Genomic DNA, 25668 nt, shown 5'->3' on the forward strand with positions numbered 1-25668 from the left:
GAGGCTTCTTTCTAGAAAGCTCGGGTGAGGTCAAGCAATCTTTAGAGAAGACTTTCCTGACGTGGCAATAAGGTTATTTGTTAAGAGTGGGAGGTGAACCAGGCCAAGCTGGGGAGCGGAGGGGGAGGGAAGGAGACAGGGGGCGGAAGAGGGAGCCTTGGGGCGCGCCTGGCAGGCTTTGGCAGCACAGCGTTTGGGTGCCAGAGGCCGGGGAAGAACGCTGAGAGCTCCGGCAGCGAGAAGGATGCTGGAGCCCCGAGCGCGTTAGTTACTATTTGCTTTTCTTTGGGAAAGGCGCCGATTCCAGACAGTTTGCAGAGCTTGGGCTCACGGCTTAGCGAGAGACCAGGGGCGCCCACGCACGGTCGCGAGCTTGGATGCCCACTCCGGCAAAGCCCTGCGAGGGACTGCGGGCGGGGCAGGGCGGAGGCTCCCTCCCCGCGCGCCCCCGGGGGCAGTTGACAGCGGCGGCGCCCAGCGCCCCCGGCGGGAGGTGCCTCGGGATGTAACCGTCTGCTCCTTCCTTCCTCCCCCCGCGCTGACTCCATCCGCCTCCCCGCCCCCTGCTCGGTGTCCCGGCCAGGCGTGAAGGGAGGGAGCGGGCCCGAGACTGCATCATTCCGCACCGGCTGCAGCACAGGCAGAGGGAGCAGGTGGAGCGAGCGAGTGAGACGCGAGGCGAAGCGCCAGGGGCCTGGGGGAGACCGCAGTGACGCCGCCGGGAGCCATGGCGGCCAGGCGCCGCTGAACGCGCAGCATCCCGAGCCCCTCGCCGCCTCCGGCCGCTGCAGCCCGGGCCATGCCGCACGGCCGCTGACCGCACGCAGGGGCAGGCCCAGAGGACACATGCGGCAGCAGCTGCCGCCTTGCCCCTGATCCTTTCCCCTGCCTTCTCCATGTTGCATTTCACGTCCGTGTCTCAGCTAGTGTAGCCAGCTGCATTGCTCTGCTCGTTCACCCAGCCACACTTTTCCTTTTCCATTTTTACCCTTCCCTCCCCATTTCCTTCTCCCTTACCTGCCTGCCCTTCTCCCACCCGCCTCCTGCCTCCATCCACCGGGGCTATGGCCGCAGAAGAGGTATTGCAGACTGTGGACCATTATAAGACCGAGATAGAGAGGCTGACCAAGGAGCTCACAGAGACCACCCATGAGAAGATCCAGGCTGCCGAGTACGGGCTGGTGGTCCTGGAAGAGAAGCTGACTCTCAAACAACAGTATGACGAGCTGGAGGCTGAGTACGACAGCCTTAAACAGGAGCTGGAGCAGCTCAAAGAGGTGAGTTGTGTGTCACCTACTCCCTCCTCTGCTCTCCCCCCACGGTCCCCCCCCCACGCCCACTCATCATTTCTAAAGAAGTCGGAAAGGATGCGATTGAAAGGATTGTTTCTTCATCTTAGAGCCCTTTGTTGATAAGAGAAGATTGAAAGAGTCCATTGTTTTTCCCAGAAGAGGAAAATTGCCCAGGAAATGAATGTATAAGCAGGAATTTGGGATGCAATGGCTGTGGGGGAGGGAGATTCATAAGAGTCTTGAAGTCTCAGCACTCTAAGGCGACATTCTACTAGGTTGGAATGTGTAAATCAAACTTCTGAAAACTGCTGTTAGTGCAAACCCAGGTTTCAGTGACAATCCCATAATCCCCAAGGTGATAAGGAGGTTTGTGCTGAGGACCCACAATTGCAGGAGGTAGAATCTATGGCACTTCTCCGCCTTCTGCTGAATGTAACCACTCTGACGAGAGAAGGAGCTGTTAGAACATCCCGCCAATCCCATTTGACAAAGGCCGGGCGATCTTGATTCTCCTTGGCTTTAGTTATTCTTGTCAAGAGGCTGCGGGTGAAAAACATCTCTGCTGGGTGATCGCCGGCCTTGCTACCACCTGAGTGAGGCGGGCTGAGTCTTATAAGGTCACCCTGACCAGGGAATAGTTAACTCCCCTACCAATGGTCTGAAGAGGGGTATAGATCGGTATGTGGGTAGCCGTGCATTTCAAATGAGGCTCTTCTTTTTGAAGTGGCTGTATTTATAAAACTGGAATATCACAAATAGACACTTGTCCTCTTTAGTCTTTTGGTATTTGGCTTCTTTTAAAGACTGGCTAACGTATTGGAAGAAAATACTGAATATGCTTTGATTTACTATCAAACACTCATAAGAATATACATATTATTGAAGGAATTCAGTCTTGTTTTATCTGATTCCTGAGGCACTATGGGTAGCAAGTAACCAGTTATACATTTAAATGTATACACTGCTTTTCTTTGTGGCAAGTCTTCATTTTTAGGTGCATATAGACATTTTAAATGTTAACTTTAATTTGGTGTATAATATTATCAATAATGTTTTATTATCAATAGTGTCTTATAATGTTCTCAAACAGTTTTTTGGGGAGGGGCATATTGTTTTGAGTTGTTAAAAATATTATGATATAGCTAATCAGCTTGCCTTCTAATTTAGTATATAATATGGTGAGCATTTATACTTTTAGGTACATCTTATTTTTATTCTGATGCCTACATACCAAAAAATAAATATATGGTGAAAATCCTACCTAGAAATCTGATTTTTGTGTACCCGACTGTACATTTCTAGTTCATGTTTGTCTGACCACGTACATGTCTTAATAATAACTGGACTTACTGGTGGTATTTTCCAACTTAGATTAGGTCCTAGGCTGATATGTTTAAATTCAGTTATGCTAAACCTTGCAAAGTCAGGAAACAGGATGGTCATTGTAATTCTCAGAGATGTTTGATGCTGAGATGTTTTGATGTTGTCTACCCCTATCACCACTGCTTTGCCAAGAAGAGGAAGTACAAACCAGTCAGTGTTAAGCCATCACCTCCTTGATAAAAGACGTAGACATAATTGAATGAAATTTAATGAAAAGGAATGGAACTGTTAACTGACTCTGCTCGATTGAAACAACTCTTCTAGGGTTTTTTTCTGTGCCATTGCCCTTCCCTGCATAGTAAACGTTAATGCAATTGTCTTGCTATTACTAGACCATGAGCTGTTAGGCAAGGAATCTGTCTTAATTTAGTTTGCATCCAAAATCTTTAACGCAAAGCCTAACATAGTGAGTGTGCAATAGATATTTTATGAAATAATAAATTTATACTGGAAGAAGATACCTTTATCAAGCATTCACTAGTCAATATTGGTTAGTGTCAGAGAAAGACTAACAAAATTAGAAAGTGTAGGAAGTGACTAGTATTAAAAACTACCTGTATTACTTTCTTCAGCAATAATGGGAGAAATGAGAAAACAGTGTTTTGTAGGAATAGTACAATACTGGTTTCTTAATACAGAATGATGCAAATACCAATTATAATTTTTTCTATAAAAATTTTGAAGCATATTTTCTTCTGTGTAGCAGGAGGTTAATAAGAATTTATCAGGATGATTTTTACCAAATGATACTTGTTTACATATGTGATTTGAGTTGCATTCAGCATAAACGTAATTCAGTTTTAGGTTCTTAATGACTGGTTTATACAATTATACACCAGTAGGGTAATACAATAATCATTATACTTCATTATTTGATAGTGAGACCTGTTATTTTTATCCTTTAACTAATATCATGTGTACTTAGTTGGGAGAATTACTTAAATGAGCTAAATCCGTCTCAATAATTCTTCCTGTTTAAAAAGTAAATCCAAAATAATTGTGCAAATGAAGATATTCCAGTGATGATGTCACACAGAAGTCATTTTTGAAAAATACACTTTGTGAGTGCTTTGATTTTCCAAAAGAAAGTTTTGTTCATATCCAGCTATATATAGTAAATGATGTTGCATTATATCTATGAAGCCAAGTATAAAATAAACCTTTGGCTTATTTTTAGGCTCTGTCAACAAATATGATTCATTTACAAAGAATTAGACCAGTTTATGGGAATGTCAACAGAAAAATACTATACTAAGTCCACATTGGACATTAGTAATTTTCAGTGTGGTAACATGGCTCAGTCTTTACAGGTTGTTTTGTTTCTGTGAGCCAGCACCCAGCAGTGTTGCTGCCTTTCTCTCTAGGCTGTGTGCTGTTAGGACAGTAATGCCAGTGAGCAGTGTTGTCGGAAGATGTGCAAAATCAAGATAGTGAGGTCATTTGTTTTTTTCTAGCCGTGTCTTTTCTCAGTCCAGATTGCTTTTTGGACTGGCTTGAGACCATTTAGAGCTCTGCTTCTTGCCGACATGATTGCTGTAATTCTATTCCCAAGAGAACACACTTCAAAGAAAAGTACTAAGGATCTGAAAAAAAGGATGACTTCTGATGTCATCATGTTCTCCTTTTCATTATCCTTGGGCAGCTGGACAAAGCCGCATGTCCACAAGAATACTTGACCATGGCTTTATGATTTCACAAATATTAAGCATACTTGCTTTTCAATGATGTGATGGGCACGCATGCCCAGTTCTGTTCAGGGTCTGGCTGATTTTATGTTTGGACGTCTATCCCCAGACCAGAATGGTGTTTGAAGACCAGCCATTCTTCTAAAATAATTGGAAAACTAAAAATATACAGGCATTTAAAGAAAACCCTAAAATTTAAGTTAGTTTTTTAAACTTAAAAAATGGTTACAATATTAAATGTAGTGAAGTTTAAAAGATCTCCAAAGAAAGGAATGATTCAGCATTTCTGGTAGCATTTTAGAAAACATCCACGTGACAACTCTAGAAAAGTTTTACACCTAGGTTACGGTAGACAATGGACTAAGAATCTTCAGCTCATTTGCTCAAACGTGACACCAAGGATGAACACAAGCTGCTGAAGAAGCACTTTCTGGGCTATAGTGAAATCATTCAAGAAATAAACATTTACCTTACATACTTTTAGAGGTTGTCACATTAGGGACCGGATTAAAGCTATTTAATTACCCGGCTTCATCTTTACAGAGCTAATATTTTACCGTCAGATGTTTAGAAAGATTGTTAGCTTCTTTATGTCTGTAAATTCTAATCATGAAGTCATATTCTGGGGGGAAACCCAGCTTCCTTTTCCAATCTATGAAAAAACATAGAAAGTTAATGTTTAATTTATTTACCTAAGCTGGTATCTAGTATTTTTCTTATTGTTTTTAAAGAAGAAATATTTATATATATATATATATATATATATATATCACATTTATTTAAAGATAATTAAAACATCTAAAATATATCAACATATGGTTGTTTATCAACCTCAACAGACATAATAACTTTGAATCACATTTTTCCCCCACGCAATTAATTGCTTTACCTTGCATCATCCCTTCTTTTTATTTCAACTCAACATTTCATCTCGAGCAAAGTTATTTCTCAGGTATCATTTAGCAAGATTTTATCATCTTTCATCACATTCACCATGTTTGTATGAAACCATACAGCAGCCATGGTTTGAAGATTTTCTTCACAATTTCGTGTTTACAAATATTCTGCCCTATTGTCCCCTTAAATACACTTTTGTACTTTATAGATATTATATTCCAATTTTGAAAATATTATAGTTACTTGCATGTTGAAATATATATACTAAAGGACTGCCTTGCACATAAGGTTACACCTGTAAATATGACTTTGAAGGAGAGGAGGGCATGAAGAGATGCATAGTCTTACTGTTAATTAATTATGCTGAAGAAAAGGTCTGTGAAGTCAGGCGGCAGGAGGTGAAAGTGGGAAAGTGGCAGTAAGCACATTTTGTCTTGGGAATGGGAGATCATTGAAAGGAAATGAAAGGAAACACTTAGTAATTGTGTTTGGTGCCTGAGGTCTTATCTCATTTAATCTTCAAAGTAACTCAGAGGCTTATTGCCCATTTTTACAGATAAGAAAATAATAAAAATAATAAAGCATTGCATGCACTATGTACCAAGCTCCATTTAGGACTAGGTGCTTTTCATGCCTTATCTCTAATTCTTATAATAATCCTTTTACAAGGTAGTATTACTTGAATTATACAGAAGAGGAAGGTACGCCTGTTTTAGGCTAAGGATCCTTCTGGAGGCCACTATGCTAAGTAAGTGATGAAACCTGGTTTGGGGTAAGAGCCTACTTTCTTATCACTTCACCATACTGTCTGAGAGGGTGAAACATCTGTCCCACCTGCAGTTTAGAAGGTTATGGTGTGGTCACAGAGCGTGGATTGGAGCTGTTCAGAGGCTGCAGGGATGGTGAGGAGGGGACAAAACCTAAGATCGATTTAGGATGTGTAGGATGGAACTTGGTGTGGGTTATGACTGGATTTGGAAAGTGAGGAAAAGAGGAGAGTTGAGAATCTCAGAATGAATGGACGGTGGTTCCATTCACAAAGGAAGGTCCTGGGGGGAAGAGTAGTTTTAGAGGGTGAAGTTGATGGCAAGGATGTGTGAGTCTTTTTACTCCATGGTTTCTTTGAGGGGAGACATAAGTTGCATGAGATTCATATACTCAACTCTCAGTTTAATAAAACAAATGAATAATTTGTGCAGTTGGTTGTCATTTTATTCAAACTTAATTTCCAGAAGATGGAATATAGAACAATTTTAACTACATGTTCACTAACTAATTCAGATTGCATTCTGAGTTAAGGGATGTGCAAACTAATAAACAATGGGCAAATCAGCCGGGCAGGTGCAGTGAGGACCTAGAGGGCCTGGTAAACTGACCTGTTAGGTCACGTGTGCTAGGAGTAACAGCATATCCTTCCCTGGCTGATACTTGAAATTCCGTTAGCACTTTTATGTTTTGTGTGTTTGTTTGTTTTGGTCATAAGAGTTTAGTTGCTCTTTGAAAGTTACAATTGTGTAAGTATGACAGTTTATGGCAACAATCCAAGTTAAATAAAATCATAGACAAAGTAATAATTTCCTCTTCCTCTCCTCCCAAATCTGTCTGGATTGCTAATACTTAGGTGAGTATTCTTTTATATATGTTTTTCAATATCTTTACATATATGAATTCATACGTAGGGTTTTTTTGTTGTTCTTATTTCTTTGTTTTTATAAAAGTGGGATCATGCCATCATGATTTTCATTTAATAATATGGCCTTTTAAAATGCAGATATTTCTAGGACTGTAATTTTAAGGTACTGATGTTTAAAGTGTGAAGTAAATGGGACTGATTAAAGCAGAAAACCAGAGAGCCTCGGGGAGCATTGATGGGGCTGGGAGTGGGGGAGCTGGTAGGTGCCCAGGTTCTGCTTGCGTGGTCAGCACAGAGCAAGCAGGTGTGGGTGTGTGTGAAAAACACCTGGTTTTCGTACCAGGAGTTTGTTTGGCTGTCCCGTGGCAGACCTGTGTGATAATACCGAGGAAAAAAATGGAAAGTTTTGTGAGTGAGTTAGCAGCGAATTTGATTTCTTGTCTTTTCGGCTGGATGGAGCATAATAGGTGGCTGGTTTCCATGGCCGGCAAGAGCCTGTCCTGTCGTGTGGCCACATCCTGTCCATACTGGGTCTTGGCGAGAAGCCTAGATGATTCAGGCAACTGGGGCTCATTACATCATCCCATCTTTGCCCTGTGATGGTTGAGTTTCGGAGATTGCTGGTTAGGATCTTATTCAGCATCTTAGATTTAGTGTGTTATGCAGGCAATGGGGAGAAGAGCGTACAAGAGAGGAAAATGTTCCACAAAAGTGTTCTTTGTCAATGCATACCTTGTCCTCCTGGGATTTTATTACTTTGTCTATAAAATTAAGAGGTTGAAATAGATAATCTCTATGATTTTATCATCTCTAAACTTCTGTGATGCTGTATTTTAGAGTTACCTGGTCTACTTATTTATCTACCTGTCCTTCACTTTTCAAATTCATTCTAGTGTTTACAAAGTACAGAATACTGTTGCTTAATTGCAATAATTTCCCCCTAGCCTTTAGGGATATACATTAACTGTTTTCTGCGTTTTTCCTCCTATCAGTTTCCACTTTGGTCACTCAGTTCCAGCCATAAAAATCCACCTGTTTTCACACTTTATCCCTCCAAAGTTTTTTTTTTTTTTTTTTTTTTTAACAATTCATAGTTCTCTTCTCTTTTGAATACTTGGCCCAATCTCATTTCCACTCTGGATGCACTTTACCTTTCTAATCACATCTGTAATGTCAGAAAACTGATTCATTGAGTTTGTTTTCATTGACATATTTGTACTTGGCTGCAGAGAGCAGAACAAGGCCCAGTGGGGTCCCTGGGAACCAGATTTTGGATCAAAATAAAGAAGTAACAAGTAGTTTTCCAAGAATGGAATGAAGCATCCTTTTTTAGGAAGTAGTGAGGTCCCTGTCACCAAAAAAAATTTAAGGAGATTCTAGCCAACCACTTGCTGGGAATACTGCCTTGGAGGGTTCATGCTTGGGAAGGGGTTTATATCGAATGGTCTCTAAGAAGCCTCTCCTAGTCTGAATCTTTCCAGGTGTTCCAAGTAATTTCATATGTTTCTGTTTTTTATACTCCTTTCCTTACCACCAGATCACAGTGTTTCTAACACGGTTAAATATTTCTGTTTTAACATTTAACATTTAGCATTTGACAGTATTTAGGACTTTTGAATATTTGGAATATTTTCAAAGTATATCAAAAGGTTATCTTCATTATGATTTATGTTTTGATTTTCAGAAGAAAACTGATGCATAAGAGAAAAGTTTAAGATAATTTCATCTGTAAATTTGGGGAAGTGTCAGTGAAACTTTAAAACTTTATACATTTTGAAGCTATGTGGTTGCTTTGAGGTTGGGGGGTGGTCTACTGCCTCCAGGATTTGTCTTTCTTTCTTTTTGATGCTTCACAAAGATGAACGTTTATTCTCAGAGATATCTGCTATTTGAGGAAGATAAACATTTTCGTACCAGGAAACTGCAAATCTATTTTCCCCAACCCCTTTTGTTTACTCCCCACCTTCAAATGGCCCCCAGGCCCATCAACAGCTCACCTGCCATCTCCTGCTAGGTGGGTTGCCCTTAGAATCACCAACCCAGACAGAGTGCTAGCTTCACTTCTTTTCTGCCTCCCCTCCCACAAATTCCTAGGAGAGTGATCGCCAGGTATACCCCCATTGCCCTGAGCCCCCTGGGACCATCTCTGCATTTTCATATATCCGTTTATTGGTTTATTGATTATTTATTAATTCCACTAATGCACTCCCCCAGGTGTTGGGCCCTGCCCTGCACCTCGACCCCACCAACCCTTGGGTGTCCCATTCTGCCCTTCCATCTCCCTAATCTGCACCAGAATCTTTGTTTTCATACACACACACACACACACACACACACACACACACACAAACACACACACGATTATATATTTTGTCATTTACACTTAGTCCAATATTTTATCATCTACATTGTTAAATGACTGCGTTTAATTTTTGTCCTTCAGGGTTGTTAAAACTTTCTTGTAAAAGGTGTCTGTCTCCTTTGTTTTGCCTGTTTTGTTGTTCTACTCTGAGTTGTTTATGCCAACTTTACAAGTTTAGAAATAGAATATTAAAAAAGAATTGCTTTGATGGATTGATCTTCAACTTCCGGAATTATTTTCCATTTGTTCTTTTAGTGATACATGCTTACTGGTTTCAAATATTTTATAGAGAAAATATACTGCTCTAAATGTAATATTTATCCACTTGGTTCTATTTTTAAATTTAGAATTGAAAGTAAGAAGCTTGTTTACATGTATGGGAAGTACATAATAACAGTAGCAATTTCCTTAAGAATGTTTTGTTGCAGTTTGGCGTGGGTCTGTAATAGGAGGTTCAGAATGATGGGTCTTTGTTTTTCTCTTGCATACTGCAGAGTAATGTGGAATCAAAGGCCACTGCTGAAGAGCCCTCAGCCACCAATTTTTGAAACTGAAAGAGGTTTATATTATAACGTGGATGTGCCTTGTTGATAAGCCTCACTGTTTGCCATTTTCTAGATGGTTTTAGGTGATTTTTGAAGTTGACCTCAGTGTGAGGTAACTAGATGGAGACAGGATGAGTTTAATCTTGTACGTGACTTCTTTTGTTGAGCTGAAGATACTGGCATCTTGCAGGTTATTTCTTTGTCATACATAACTACCATTTCCCCCCTTTTAAATCACAATCTGGCTTTCTGCTAATATTGGTATGTGCACAGAGCCTTTGAGCTCAAAACTTCAAGAAAATATAATTAGGAAGGAAAAGCAATAATTAGAGAGAAAAAGGAAATAATGTGTTTGAAAACCAGTTATAAATACCTCTTGACTATTCGGATTATTTTTTTAATTGATAAGGTTCTTAATTAGTATTGATAATTCAAAATTAACCATTGTTAAATGATCTGGTTCTAAGAATCTGATCAATAAGAAGATCCCTTATTGTTAATATTTAAAAATAATTTAGAATTAGAACGCTTTCTTAAGAGAGTCCTCAGGTCTTTTATCTTAATCATTGTAGTTATTTCCAACCAAGTTTTATGTGATTTTTTTATTTTAGTAAAATAAATCATATATCTTTGCAAGTCACATTGACTTGTTTGGGATAATGTGAGCTATTATTTGCTACAATTTAGACCAGGGTCTCAAAACTACAATTACACTTTTAGACAATAGTCTCAGTAAGACATTTCAGGAAAAGAATGAAAAGAACTCTAGACCAATGATATTTTTGGTCATCATTGATCAATTGCAAGTGAAAAAATTTTAAGTTGCATTTTAATTTATGATGCCAATGTGATTTAGAAATTAGGAAAATGGACACCAAAGTAAATACTGTGAGCAGATAGGTCATTGCATAAAGCCAAATCATGGTTCGTTCATTCTTTCTTCCAATAATGTTATATTTAGTGCCTACTATGTGTTAGGCATAAATCTTGGTGCTGAGACTACCGTAGAGAACAAACCCAACAAAAATCTCAGGACTCCTAAAGCTTATATTCTGTGGGGCTGGATAAGGAGGAGAGACAATGACAAAAGGAATAAGTAAAATAGAATGTTAGATGGTCCTAAATGGTATAGAGAAACATAGAGCAGGGAAGAAGGAGATGGCTTGTGAAGTGGGGAAAGGTTGCTATTTTCAATAGAGTAGTCAGTGAAAGCCTCCTTCAGAGGAATGGCAGAGTGGCCGTCTTGCTGGAGGGCATTCAGTGAAGGGGGTGAATAGAAAATGAGATCAAAGAGAGCAACCATCAAATGATGGTTGTTACCAGAACTTTGGCTTTTGCTCTGAGTGAGGTGGGAGACTTTTGGAGGGTTTTGAGCAAAGAAGTCACAACGTCCTACAATTTTTCTCCCCAAATGAGATAATCTTGGTATATATTCAAGCAAGACTCGAACCTCCTTTAGGGAGAAGGAGTTTAAATTAACCTGGGAGCTTGTGTGATATGTTGTATTCTTCCACCTCCACTCTCTCCCCAGAGCAAGTGTTTAGTTTAATAGATATTGATGGTATTGCATTGATTTCAGATAGAAAAAAAAAAAGATGAAGTTATTAAGATAGCCGGCTATTTTGAAAAGAGTTTGAAATAGACCACTTGTTAGAAAAATCACCATTTGTTTGACTAATTCAATTACTTTACTTGAAAAGATACTGTACTGACTTGCCTGGTTCCTTGTACCTGAGTACCTACCTTTCCTCTACTCTCTATCCCTTATTCTGGAGCATAAGAGCCAAATCTAAAGTGACATAAAGACAGTTTCAACATTGTGTTACTGGTTCTGTGGTACAGTTGATATTGTGGTTCCTGAGAGCCTGAAATGAATGCTGGTCATTTATTCATTTTCTTTATGTATTAAATATTTAGAGAGCATCAGTTATATGCTAAGCATTATGCTGTGTATACAAAAACGAGGAAGACATAGTCTTTAAATTAATTATTTACTGTTGGAGGCAACAGACATGAATAAATGTGATTATGTTATTTTATTCAAAAGACCATAGGCTTTGGAGTTAGAATGAGCTGTATTTCAATTTCTTTGGTAGGTACGTGATCTTAGGCTGGTACTTAACCTCTATGAACCTCATTATTCTTCTCTGTAAATGGAGGAAGATAATCACTGTGGGTGTTAAAAGCAAAAATCCACGTAAAGCATGTAATGCTCTTCCTGACAAATAGTAAGCACCTGATAAATGATGTCGGTGATGGTGATAAAAATAACAATCATAATATTAAAATAATCATTGGCTGGGCTTGACAGAACACCAACATAGAGGGCAGCAAACTCAACCTAAAGGAATCAGAGAAAATGTCTTGATTAAGGCCACAAGTAAGGAGGCATAAGGAAAGAGGAGGGATTTTTCATGCAGATGAGAGGATCCGAGTCATTCAGGAAGTCAAGGAGGGAAGATTAGAGAGATTGTTGCTTGTCAGCAGCCTTGTGTTGCAGGAGGTGGTATTTGTAATAGAATGAGAAGGGGGAGGTGAGGGTGGACCAGTGGTTTGGAGCCCAATGGTAAAGGGTCTTCTAATGATGTTTGTCAGTCCCTGGCAGGCAAGGCCTTGGTGTCACTGACAGTAATGATGTCTGCCACGGGAAGGCATGGCCCGTGAGAGCCAGGTCCACTGACACTGCAAGAAGTACCTCCAACTAACAATTGGTCAGGAAGTCCCATGCCCAAGACCACAGAGCTACTAAACATGAGGTCAGCTGCTCCCATGCCCCCAGTTTGGTGTATTTTAGCCTCATGGTCTCCTTTGAATTAGAGGGTGACAACTCCCCAGTCTTACCTCAGTTGTGACCAGGTTGCCTAATTGCCCCTTCCATGTGGGTTTTCAGTGTCCTCTGTCCTTCCATGTGGTTGGGCTGGAGCTGCTGATGACCCTGATCTCTCACACACCCTGCTTATTCTTGAGTCTCTGAGCTCTGAAAGCCACGAACGTCCTACCGTCTTGATTTAGATTCTAACCTGCTGCCCAGACAGGTTGGATACTGAGCTCTGTCTATACTAGACTTAAATATTCCCTTGCCCATTGGCTTTGCTAATTAGGACGAATTGACATTTTTCTCCTCTCTCTTGTCTTTTGTTTCAGTTGCCTTTGATTCAGGTTCAACCTCCATTTTGCATCTCCTCTGGGAGAGTTTCCCTTATTCCTCTTGAACAGGTCAGGCCACTTATAGGAATGCTAAAGAGCTTAAACTTTATTCTATATGCTATTGGGAAAGCATTGAAAGTTTCAAGGCAAGAAAGTAATATAATTAGCTTTATGTTTTAAAACTGATTTTTGGCTTTATTCTGGTAGTACAGTGGTCTAGGACTTCTGACTAACCCTTTTGCTGGGAACAATTAAAAATGCTAAATAAAATATAAAACTAGCCCTTAAAAATGCACGAATAAATTTTCTTAGGATACTTAGTGGCTAAAACTGAATTAAGACAAGAACCCTTAGAAGTAAGCAGTGCATCAAAGCTGACTGTTGCTTTGAGTGCATTTGCTGAATTAGATAAAACTGAGAGGAAAGCCTAGAATTCCAGCCCCACCCTCCAAGTTTTGGGCCCCAAAAGACTTCATGCTCAGTGTAAGGGAGAATGGATGTCCTGGCCTTCCCTATCTTTATCAGGACCACATGAAAAATTGAGTGTCTCTCCTCAGACTTCATATCACCAATTAAGGATTGCAGACTGTTCACACAGAGAGTGTGTAAGTGTATATGTATGGAGGGGATGGAATCCCAAAAAACCTGAAGGTTAGAGAGTGATCCCAGGTTGGTCACGCATGCAGACATCTGTCAGAAGCATTTGCAAACTTGCTTTGAAGAACCCTGTTGTCGTGATGGGCTGCAAAGAATCTTCACAGATAATATTCTAAAAAAAAATATGAGCCCTCAGCAAAAAGTAAAATAAAGTATACAAGGAACAAGGTCCCATTGGTTCCACATTGTCCTTACTTTGTCTTGTCAAACTTTAGAGTATTTGTCTCACTGGTAGATGTGAAAGGGTATCTTGTTGTAGCTTTAGTTTGCATTTTTGTGACCATTAGCGAGGTTAAACATCCTTTTTAATATTTACAGGCATTTATGTTTCTCTTCACTGAATTTTTTTCTAATGTCTTGACCATTTTTCTATTGGGGTTGTTTATATTTTTCTTATTGATTTGTAGGAGTATACATTTATATCTGTATTCTGTAGACTAAGCATTCTCAGTTATATATGGATGTTAGAAATTTCTTTTCCTAGATTGTGTCTATTCACTCTTTCAGGAGTGTCTTTTGATGAAGAGAACTTCATAATTTTAATTTAATTGAGATGTTACTCTTTTATGTTTATAGATTGTATGGTTTTTTTTTTTTTACAGCAGAACAAAACTTTTAATTGTTTTTATTACTCAACAAAGCTTAGTTTTTAATTTAGCTTTCTGACTCTGTGCTTGTGCCTTCAACACTTTCACAATGATTTTCTGCTCCTCGATAAGGAAAGCACGCTTAATCCTGTCACGGACACATTTAGCACACATGGCTCCACCATAGGCCCTGCTGACATAGTTTTTCATTTTAGACAACGTCAGAAGTGAGAACTTTAGATATCCCAGCACGAACTCCACAAAGTTGACCTGGGCAAATGCCACATGTAGATTTTGGTGTATTCCCAACCTTCTTGGAATAAAGGTGAACAATTCTATTACCCAGGGTTCGGGACAGCCTAGTTTTGTTAGAGGCTGTATTGTAGGATAGCCTCCGACGGTATCTCAAACGTTGGACCATTCCCCAGAAGAAATAGATTGTGTTTTTTGATTCTTGTTTAAGAAAGCCTTTCTTACTACTATAGGGTCATAAAAAGATTCAACTGTATTATTTTCCAAATACCTTATGGTTTTCATTTTATATTTACATGGAATTGATTTCTGTGTTTTCCATAATTTTTCATCATAATTTTCTCCCCATAAAATTGGATAAACATGTATCTCAATACCACCAGTTACTGAACAGTCTTTTTTTCCTCCACTAATCTTCAATGTCTGCTTTGTAATAAGAACAAGCCTATTTCTGGACTATTCAGTTTCATTGGTTTGTTGTTCCATTCCTATGCAAATACCACATTGTCTTATTTGAGCTTTACAGTATGTTCTGGCTGGTGGAATACTTCTCCCTAGTTTGTTCTTAAGGAGCCATTGGCTTTATAAGTCTTCTTCTTTGCTCCCATTGACTCTTTGCTTTGATATGGCAACATTTACAAGGAAACATTAAGTGAATAAGGGCAGATCACACTGTTTATTTCCATCTCCCCAGTAAGTAAGAAAGGGAGGGGATGCTGGATATCTGATTGTGGCTGTTCTAGACTTTGTGTACGTTTTAATAAGAAAAGCAGGCAAGCTCCAACAAAGGAACTCAATTGTCTAAGTAGATGTTACTATAAACCTTAATGGTACCTGTGATCTAATTCTTAAAAAGTTACTTTGGAGAAAAATATTGATAGCTTTTCATAAAGTATTAAAAAATATACGCTGTAATCTCAAAGTCCCTTTTGTGGCTTTTGAGCAAGCACATGCAAATTTCTAACTTAAACAAGTATCTGAAATATCTTATTACCTTGAGCTCTGTAAAAATTCTTTCTTTGGTTATTTTCCTCTTATCACAGGCATTGAAAAAATGAATTTTCACACTAGTTCCCAATTAACAGGTCTATTTTGGTATAAAGAACATCATACTCTTGTAAAATTTATAACTTTTATGGAAAAGGCTCAGATGAAATACTACCTAAGGAGGAATTAATTTCTTTTTATCATTTTACATTATGTATTTCACTTTTTGTATTATGAAAAATATAATTGTTTCTCTTACTTAGAAAAAATTCACAGTGTTATTTGTGCTCAGATAGTTTTAAAACAAAATTTTTCTTCTGTTCATAGTTTAATTATATTTTCAGGTCAACATTTGCGTTTTTTCTCTTCATAGCATTAACATATGAAGAGGAAAAGCTCAGCAGTGATACATCATGTTAAAAACCCTCTGTAACATTGAAAAATAAGACCTCTCCAGTCCCTTTTTTCTTCATATGCTTTTCTTTCTCATCTTCTTTTATCCCCTCACTCGTCATTAACTTTACTCTAGAGTAACAAGGATTTAATGAATCATTAAAGAATAAACTTTAATTAGGAGAAAATTCCTGAGACCCTTTAGTAAACATTAGTGTGAAGGAAATCTTCCTAAGCAAGATATAAAACTTAGACTCAAAGGGCAGAACTGACATATCTGGTTGCATAGAAATGTCAAAAAACGAATGTGATAGACACCATAAACAAAAGTCAAATATAAGCCATAGATTGGAAAAATAATGCAACCTGGATGACTTACAAAGATTATCTCTAATGTTCACCTCCTGTAAGTTGATTGAAAACAACAATGATATAGTAGAAAATAGGCATATAGTAGAAAAAGACTGTAACTAGACCAACTGAAGAGGATTTGCAAATAACCAATCAACATATTCAAAAATGCTCAATCTTAGTAGTCAGTGAATGCAAATTAATAATAATGACTAGTTTTGACTTTTTTTAACCAATCAATTTACAAAGATTTTCATATTGATAATATACAGTGTTGGAAAGTGTGTACAATGTGAGCATTCTCATACATTGTTTCTGGAGTAGGAATTGCTGTAAACTTTGAGAATGTGATCTGGCAGTCTGTATTAAGATATAAAATACAATGCTTGCGCCCAACAATCTCATACAAACTGTAGGTATGTATACCAGTCTCCAAATACCATTTGTTAAAGAAAAGCACTGTTTAGCGTTTAGTTTCTAATCTAGACCTTATCTAAGCATGGATCATATATGTCTAGAACAGAAAGAATCAAATTGTAGTCATTCTTTAACATATCTTCAGACTTGTATATATTTAAACAATGCTTCTGTATATTTAAATAAAATAATATTTTAAAATCTAGATGTAATCCTATACATCCCCACTTATTACTTCTCCCTTAGCCCATTTTTTAGACCTGGTTTGAACTTTTGATTTAGCACTCTCAAAGTGTGATTTTTTAAAAAAATTATGTTGCATTATTTTTCAACTCGTCTTGGTTTTGAAAATTTGTTAGTGAGCATTTTTGAAGAAAGGTGATGCTCATTCTCTATTCTGGTGGATTCAGGAGTTGCTCCTCCCAATGGAAAGGGACCACCATCACTTGTGCTTATTGTTTCCTCCAGAAGCAGTCCTGCCCCTGCTCTACTGACCATATTAGCCAGAAGAATTTATACATTTATGCTGAGGTTTGCAAAAATACCGTGCTCACATTGTGTGAAAGAGGTTGTGACTTGGTACATTTTAGATTTATGTTGCCTCCCTGTGCTATGTAAAAATAAAAGTTGTGGAATGTAGAAACAGGTCTTTGAGAATTCATTGCAAAAAGGAAAACTCAGCACAGGACACAAATAACTAGTGAGGGGGCTAAAAAAAATGCTTTTCCTCCCACCTTCTAAATTTTCTAGCTGGGCTAATAAAAAGCAAAACAAAACAAAACAAACAGATTAACAGGAGAAAATGAAATTAATATGTGCATACAGGAAATTCACATAGGCATAAAAATTCCAAAGACAGTAAGGTAAAATTGGGTATATATGTTATTTTGGACAAAGGAGAAAAGGGGGTTACGGGCCAGCTATTTCAAAGGAAGTAGGCAATTTGCAGGTAGTTGAGGAAGAGTGGAACATACATGGGAGGTAAATTTTTGCTAGGCAACCCAGAAATGGTTAGACACAGAGGGTAACCTAGTAAACAGGCCTCTGCTAGATGCGTTCCCAACTACCGTACTCAATTCAAATTAGGCTGCTAAAGAGAACATCCTAAAATATCCTTCCTGGAGGAGATCTTTCCTTCTCTTAGGGTGAAAAGGGGGGAGGATGAAAGGTTCTTCCTGAGTCTTGTTTCTTAATAACAGCTTAAAATCAATATCCCAAAAGGCAGTTTTAGGATGGCAAAATTTTGGTCCCCTTCACTAAAAATGATGGTTAAATGACATTTCAAAATGAAGTTTGTCATTTGAATTTTTTTTTTTGATTCCTAATCCTAAATAAGAAAAATTATCGTAGACGTTTATTAACTTCACAGGTTATTGTTGAACCCTTGCTATGTCGCAGGCATTGTTAGGTGCTGAGGGTACAAAGTTCTTGCCCTCAGGGGTTTGACATACCAAAATAATAATTTGGCATAGTGATGTGTGCTAAAAAGTAAATAAAGCAGGGTAAAGGAATAAGCCTGTCAGGAACACTAGTGGGAGGGACTGTTTTAGAAATGAGGGGCTTTCGAAGGAGATGATATCCGAAGTGGAGAGAGGGAGCAAGTGGGAAAAGATTTCGTGGTGTCCCGGGCTGAAGGTAACGGCAAATGGGAAAACCTGGAATGAGCTTGGTGTTTGTGAAAATGGCCCGGGTATTACGGGTATTAGGGTGCAGCGAACCTTGGCAGTGTGGAACTGTGTGGAGAGCGCCGCGGGTTCCTTCCAGGATGTTCAGCACCCCTGGCCCTGCCCACTAAATGCCAGTGGTGTCCCACTGCCAAGTCATGGGGATTTCAGAACACTCTCACTGTACAGCACGGGGACTACAGTTAACAATCCTGTTTGTATATTTGAAAGTTGCTAAGAGAATAGATCTTAAAAGTTCTCATCATGAGAAAAAAAATCTGCAACCATGTGTGATGATGAATGTGAACTAAACATATTGTGGTGATCATTTCACAATATATACATATATGAAATCATTATGTTTTATCCCTAAAATGAGTACAGTGTTATATGTCAATTGCATCTCAAATTTTTAAAAAATAAAGAAAAAGAAAAAACTCTCTTACACAACCCCTTCTGTCCCCCAGGGTGGGGGGGGTGCAGTATTACCCTCAACTAGAACCCCTGAAAGCTGAAGGGAGGGAGGGAGGGGGACGTTAGAGAGGCGGATGGAAAGGTGGACAGCAACCAGGTCCTTGAGCCCTGATAAGAAGTCTGTATTTTATTTTAAGCATAATGGAAAGCCACTGGAGTCATGTCATCTGATAAATGTTTTAAAGAGATCCTTCTGGCAGTTCTTTGCAGACTGCAGAAGAAGCGAGCCAAGGTAGGAGGCGTGGACTGGGGGAGAATCTAATAGGGGAGAGAAATGATCTGATTCAGAATGCATGTGGAAGGATTTGCTAATTGGATGTGAGAGCAAATGAGAAAGGGAGACATCAGGATGGCTCCTAGGTTTCTTTCTAAGGAGCTAAGGAGAATACAAAGAAATCGTATGGTAAGGAGAGAGGAAATGAAGGAATGGAACTATTTCACAATGCAATTTAGGAGATTATTCCATATTTATTTGAATTTGAAAATTCCACAGGTCCCAATTTTGATGGTTTGTTTAAAAGAGAGTTTAAAAATGTGTCTGCCAAAAGCATTTCACATTCGGAAAGGAGTCATCACTGACGGAAAAAGAAGCATCATCCTATAGTTATTGTGCGGTATGATGTAATTTACTGGACTTAAGTTGGCTGCATTTCATGATACACATTGAGGTTATAGCCATATTTCTTAGTTTCTATTACAAAGCTAAAATGTTAAGTCATTTTTCTTCCTATAAAATCAAACAATCTAGCCATATATACTTTATTATCTTGTGATGATCACCCCATCCAGTTACTAAAATGGATGTCAGTATTTTTTAAACTAAAGACTGAAAGCAATTATTTATAGGAAGTGATGTGTCTACTCTAGACACATGGACACTGGGGCATAAATATATCCTTAAACTGGAATTAAAGTAAAAAAATGTGACTGATACAAATAACAGCTTTCTTTCCCCTCTCCCGTGAATCTTTATTGACTTACTTGCAGTGCTAGATTATGCTATAGTTACCGAGGGTCAGGGAGGCCAGTGAAGAAGATTCCTGAAAAAACTGATGTGATCTTGGTCTGCAGTAAGGAAACGCTGTCCAGAAAGTGAGGATAAATGTTGGTTCATCCACTCCTGGAATATTGTGTTCTTAGGTATAATAATCCAGGAACCAATGGGTGACAAGGATACAGAGCTCAACTTAGTATGAAGAAAGACCTTCTTTATGGAAGACTAAAAGCAGAGTGAAAATTAGCAGGCCTTCCGAGGAGAGACTGGCCTGTTGGTTAGTGGAGATGTGTTAAGTAGAAACCAAAAAGCTACTTGGTACAGATATTGAGGAAGTGGGTTGAGCATTTGATGAATTTGGAGTAGAGGGTGTCTAAATTGTTTTTAGCACTGTGAATGTCATTAAATGTGCCTGTCTCATTGATACAACAGAGTTAGAATGAAGTCCTGATAACAAAAGTTACACCAATCCTGTGGTTTGTTTTGCAGTGTCTGCTTGCTGGTTCAACTACAGCTGAAATACCAGCTGGTGAGGTTGGCCGTCCCTCATAGAGCAGAGATTGCAAACTGGCATTCCACCAGCAGAAGCCAGCCAAGGCATTTAGAAACATTTGATGTACGGAACTTTGTTTTTTTAAATAAGGATAAAAAAATCTAGATGTCAGACCTCTTTCAAAAAATTAGAAGGTTTCACAAAGCCCTAGGCCTTCATTTCTGCGTGACATCCGAGGGCTGGAGCTGAGCGAGTCGTTCTCCTTCAGAAAGGGTATAAATCTCCACTTTGCCACAGTCCCCACCATTCCACCTCATGTGGATCCTCTTATTGTGTTCCTCCCTGATTTATATTCTCTGTCACTTCCTTGTTGAATTTTGAGTTTTGACTTCTGATCTGGATGCTGACACTCTCTTGCTCTTTTAGGGAGGAAGAACAAAAAAGGAGAGAGGAAAGTCAAGAATGAGAAAGTAGAGGAGTTGGAGGAGGAGCATAGGGACTTAAGAGGCCCTAAATTTCATTCTGAGTGCTACCTCTTATACCTCAAAGCCTCCATTTCTTCTTTTTCTGAATAGGAACCGTCAACAGGTTCCTATCTCATTATTTAATATAATAACTATCTCATTATTTTTGAATGAGATAGTATACACGGGAGCACCTGTCATATCACCGTAAGCCAAAATGCACACTCTGGTAAGCTGGTTAGCTGGTTAGCTGATGCCTCTCTGTGTGTTCCCGTAGAACCTGAGGCAACCGTCATGAACCCCTGTCCTGTGATGATTGATTTTTGTGTCTGTTTTCTTTACCAGATTCTTTATGTCTTATTCAACTTTTAATCACCAAGCACTGCACTTGCCATTTTGAGGAATAAATGAAATAATAAGTGCATTTTGAGGATGGGGGAAAGAAAATAGAGAAAAGGAAAATGACTGGGCATCTTCCTTCTTCTGCCTTAGATCCGCCTTCTTTCCTTCTTGAGACGCCCAGTCTCCTAGTCATCCTGTGAACTCTAACCTCTCCAGAAGGATGTCCGTCCATACTTACGTGGACCACTTTGTACCCAGGGGAGCGTTCTTAAGAAACTAAGGTGGTTGTTTGCTAAACATACCCCAGTTCTGTATTTAGGAGCTTTATTCCTTAGTTTGCTTATGGCTCCAGAAATAGTTTTTAGTACCTGGAGCTAACATACTGTTTTGGTTTATCATGTCTCTCGTTTTCACTGAATATTTAGTATTTTAACGTTGTTTTATTAACAAGTTATTTTGCTTTTGTGACCTGACGTAATACTCTCAACTATTTATTGTAGTGATTTATTACTCAGATCTACTCGTATATGTTTTTTCTATATTTTTCAAAAAGGAAAAGGTCATAGTAGAAAAAAAGAGAACAAGGTAATGCGTTTGGTGTATATTTTACTGGAGCGTCTGATCTGGTTACTTTATGTCATATAAAGCCTTTCATACTTAGCATCTGCATGTGCAACCAATGCTCCTTTTTGTTACGGTATCACATTTATACTTAGTTGTATTTATTGGATTAAATGGTGTCTTTTGTATGTTGCCCAGCAGTGTGGCTGTAGAAAGTGCTCTAAACTTTATCAGGAAACCTGGGATTTAATTCATACTTCCTATTTACTGGCTAGGAGGCCAAGGCCAAACATTTAAACTGCAAAAATTGCTAAATTGTATTTGCTGCCTACCACGTGGTGGGCCACGTATTTAATACATCTTATTTCAACACCCTCCATGGCCTGGGGATCTTTGTTGACTCACTCGCAGACCTAGATCATGCTATATCGTCCCCAAGCGTTTTTTTATTATTTTCGTTATATGGATGAAGAAATTGAGTCACAAATAGATTAGGTAACTGGTCTAGTTAGTGATAGAACCAAAATTTGAGTCAAGCAGTGTGACTTCAAAACTGGCATGTTTAAATAATAATAATAAAACAACAATGATGATGTTACTATCATGGTAGAAGTAAGAGCTCGGACTTACATGATGCTGTTTATGTATCACGTGGTTCTCCGGTGCTTTGCATATATGGATTCCAACTCTACTTTCTTAGTTCATAGATTTATTACGAGCATTAAATATGAATATGTGTATATTTACATGTGTATATACATATAAATGCTATGGAAATTGTAAATTAACTCTTAATTCCTTAGGTGGCATTACTGTACATAAGAAAGAAAAACTTTGTAATTTTGATTACTATCCTTTAAAGTGACCAGGGAGATAGAGTTTGCTGCAGGCAGGAAAGCTACATGTGTATTAATTTCATAAAACACTATGAACAGTAATGGCTTGGTCCTTCTTTAGGAAGTTTGTAGTCAGTTTCCATTTTCTTTAAAATGTTTTACAAAATAGAATTCACACAGTGCTATTATTTGGCAACTGTATTACAGCTTCATAATGGTGGTGTGGGGGGCTAAGTACCTGTTTTGTGAGTCCTTGTGTTTGCTAAGGTTTAACAACATTCACTTACTTTTGCTGCTGAGTTAGGTTACAGTACACCATCCCATCTTTAGCCATGTTTTCCAACATAGACTCACTCGAAATTACGTATTTGTCATTATCTTTGAGAATTAAGGCAGAGGTTTAATGGTCTCTGCTGTACTTCTTGTGTGCAGAGTGATGAAAAACAAAAACAAAAGCCCTTAAATTAAATCAGAGTTTGATCCGTGTTCCAAATCTAGGTGGTAAGCTGCTTTAGACCTTTTCCGATCCCTTAGTCACGGCTCAGTAAATACCAGCTGATTGACTCTCAAGTTGAGGATTATTTTTTACTGTAGCATATGGTAAGATTAAAAAAAAAATACTGGTAGTGAAAATCTTGTTGGCATGTATCCAGTTTAAGATTTTTCTAAAAAGGCCTCATACCAAACAAGAAGCAGCAGAACCATCTGCCCCCGTCTCTAGGAGGGATCTCAGCGGTCTTCCTTTGGGCCGCCTGTCCTTGTAGTGGATCGCCTTGCTGAGCTGTAATTAAGTCAGCCGGTGGGGGTCCAGTGTTGAAGGAACCTTCTCCCTGCTGGATAAGTACCACTGCCTTTGTGTTACATGCCATGTTATTGTGGAGTGGATAATTTTTTTTCCTGCATGGGTCTTGGTTTAACAGCAGGATCCGCTGGGCATCTTCCAAGAAGCAACACGTTTGCCTGAAAATGAATGTTGGATGGATTCTTTCTTGAGATTATGAAAAACTATCTTAAATAAAAGCTTTTCTTTTTCTCATGTTCAAAATAATACTTCATGTTTATATTAATAATGATACTCCCAATGAGTTACTTGGTTCACTGGCTTCCTTCCTGCTCTGGCAAAGATGGATATTTTTTTCCCTCACAGCAGAGAAATTTTATAAAAATACAGTATTTAAATGCCTAAAAATCAAGAATACCACATTTTTATAAGCCTCTCAGTGTGGTCTAATAAAAAGAAAGGCTATACAATGGAATTGTTAGAATTGGATTTGAATATCCTTTATTCATCTTTTATTTTTAATTTCATAAAGCCTTGTATTTCCTCCTCCAGCCAAAGCTCCCTCCGCTCTCTATTCACTTACCCTCCTATCACCCCCTTCTGCCAAACATTCTACTTCTCTGTCTACTATGAACTTTCTTGTATCTTCTTGTACCTACTTTCTGAACTTTCTTGTATCTTCATTTCTTCCTAGAATATTCTTTCCCATCTCCTCTACTTGGCTTCCATGTCTTCCTCTGCAGCCCTTTGTAGAAGATATTGCTCATTTTCTCCCACATCGTACAAGTGTAAGAATCCAGAGACAGTGGCATATTCTTTTTTTCCGCTATTGCAACCTTCAAACCATTATTCCTATGTCATTGCCTTTACTTTTGCTATGCACTCTTGTTTTTAGTCTATTTTGATGGAATAATTCTGTGAGAAAGAATAGACTAAAGGAAAGAGCTAAGGTGGGGCAACAGAAATGGGCAGTTTATCAGCAAGTGTGTTACGGCATGATGCTTTCACTTTTTTATGAAAACATGTAATTACATTCATAAGCACTTCATTCTGACTACATGGCCGAGTACATAGAGGGTACAAGAACAATAATATAAAGTTGGGATATTTAATTTGAGGATAGAAATAATATTCCATTGGTACGATGCATAATTTCACTATGAAATAACTGGTAAATAAAGTCAAAATGGTCCTTTGTTTTCCAAGAAGCATTTTATGGCTCTTTTATTTCTTGCTGGAAATCTTCTCAGGCATGACCTTTTGAAGTCTGTTATTGCTCCGAGGAGTTATTAATAGTAACAAATATATGATTAGAAATGTAAATTATTAAAATGCTGAATTTACTTGTGGTCACAAGTGTTACTAACCTGTACACACAGGAAATAGAAATCTACCTTCTTTTCCAAAAATCCTTACTTATTAGATAAGTAAAACATGGCCTTCCATGCTATTTTGAATGTTTAAATTATTAATTAATTTGAACAATTTTTTTCCTCTTCTGTCAGACTGTTTTTGGTGTGTGTCCTTTGCCTTATTATCAAATTGTATGTCAGTACCTCCCCTGAAAGATGTGCAATAGTTGGAGTATCTTTATTTTCTAAGCAGACTATTTATTTGATTAAATGTTGATAAGAAGTAAATCTACATGCAAAAACCAAAATGTTGGGTTTCAGTTTCTTTGGATGAATAAAATTTTACATGCATTTCCTCATTCTCACATGGCTACATTATGTATGTGTAGTTTTGGCATTTGTGGAAACAGAACTAAAAAGAAAAAAAATGGCACTAATAACAACATCAACAGCCTGATATGTATATAGCAGAGGAAATGTGATGACTTAAGTTCAGTGATTGGAAACTCTACATTTTTCAGTGTGATTGAAATCTTCTTTAGAATGTACATGTTTCCTCGACTGAGAAAGAAAAACATGTTAGAGAAATTTATACTAGTTACCTTCTAATTATTTGAAAAATGTCTCAAATTCAAAGTCTTCTGTTACCTTTTGAGAGGATGAAAAGTTCAATTTTGCTTCTTTTCCTTTTGCCAGCTGGTCACCTTTTTGCGCCTCTGGCTTTCCTGGGGTGAACATAAGGTACTCCATCTGCCATTTTTAAAGGGAAGATTTACAATTCAAACCAGGCCATGTTCTGATCTTATACTCCTGTCTTATAAGATACCAACTTAAAATTAAGAAAATGGAATAACTCAAGACCTTATTATCTTGTTTGTAGCTTATTCAGAATTCATATTTCTGATTTCTTTTGTATTGTCCTGATACCTGCTTTTGACCAATGGTTGTGTTTTTGTTAAGCCAAAAAAGTATGAAAAGATATCTCAAAAAGAAATCTGATTTAGAGACTCCTCCTTTGGATAAACTGTTGAATAGCACTTACCACAGTGTACATACTGGTTTTCTTACTTTTTAAATTTTCCATTATTTGTAAGTTTCATGAATCCGTAATCCTGTCTT

At 38.2% G+C, this 25668-nt stretch overlaps 1 protein-coding gene and 1 pseudogene across 9 annotated transcripts in view; one reads left to right on the forward strand and one right to left on the reverse strand.

The window, feature by feature from the left end:
• The first annotated feature begins 202 nt into the window (after nucleotides 1–202).
• Nucleotides 203–25668, forward strand: part of BICD1 (BICD cargo adaptor 1) — a 310361-nt gene continuing 284895 nt past the window's right edge. For all 8 annotated transcript variants that reach the window (XM_081058306.1, XM_081058305.1, XM_081058308.1 and 5 more), the window contains exon 1: nucleotides 203–1277. In XM_081058306.1, the coding sequence (XP_080914432.1) occupies nucleotides 1065–1277 (213 nt within the window). In that variant the 5' untranslated portion in view covers nucleotides 203–1064. The remainder of the gene's footprint in view (nucleotides 1278–25668) is intronic.
• LOC308501642 (large ribosomal subunit protein eL34-like) lies at nucleotides 14164–14609 on the reverse strand (annotated as a pseudogene). Its single transcript has one exon. The product of its transcript is annotated as a large ribosomal subunit protein eL34-like (transcript).

Source organism: Rhinolophus hipposideros (genome assembly GCF_964194185.1).
Source record: "Rhinolophus hipposideros genome assembly, chromosome: 9".
Lineage (NCBI taxonomy): Eukaryota > Metazoa > Chordata > Mammalia > Chiroptera > Rhinolophidae > Rhinolophus > Rhinolophus hipposideros.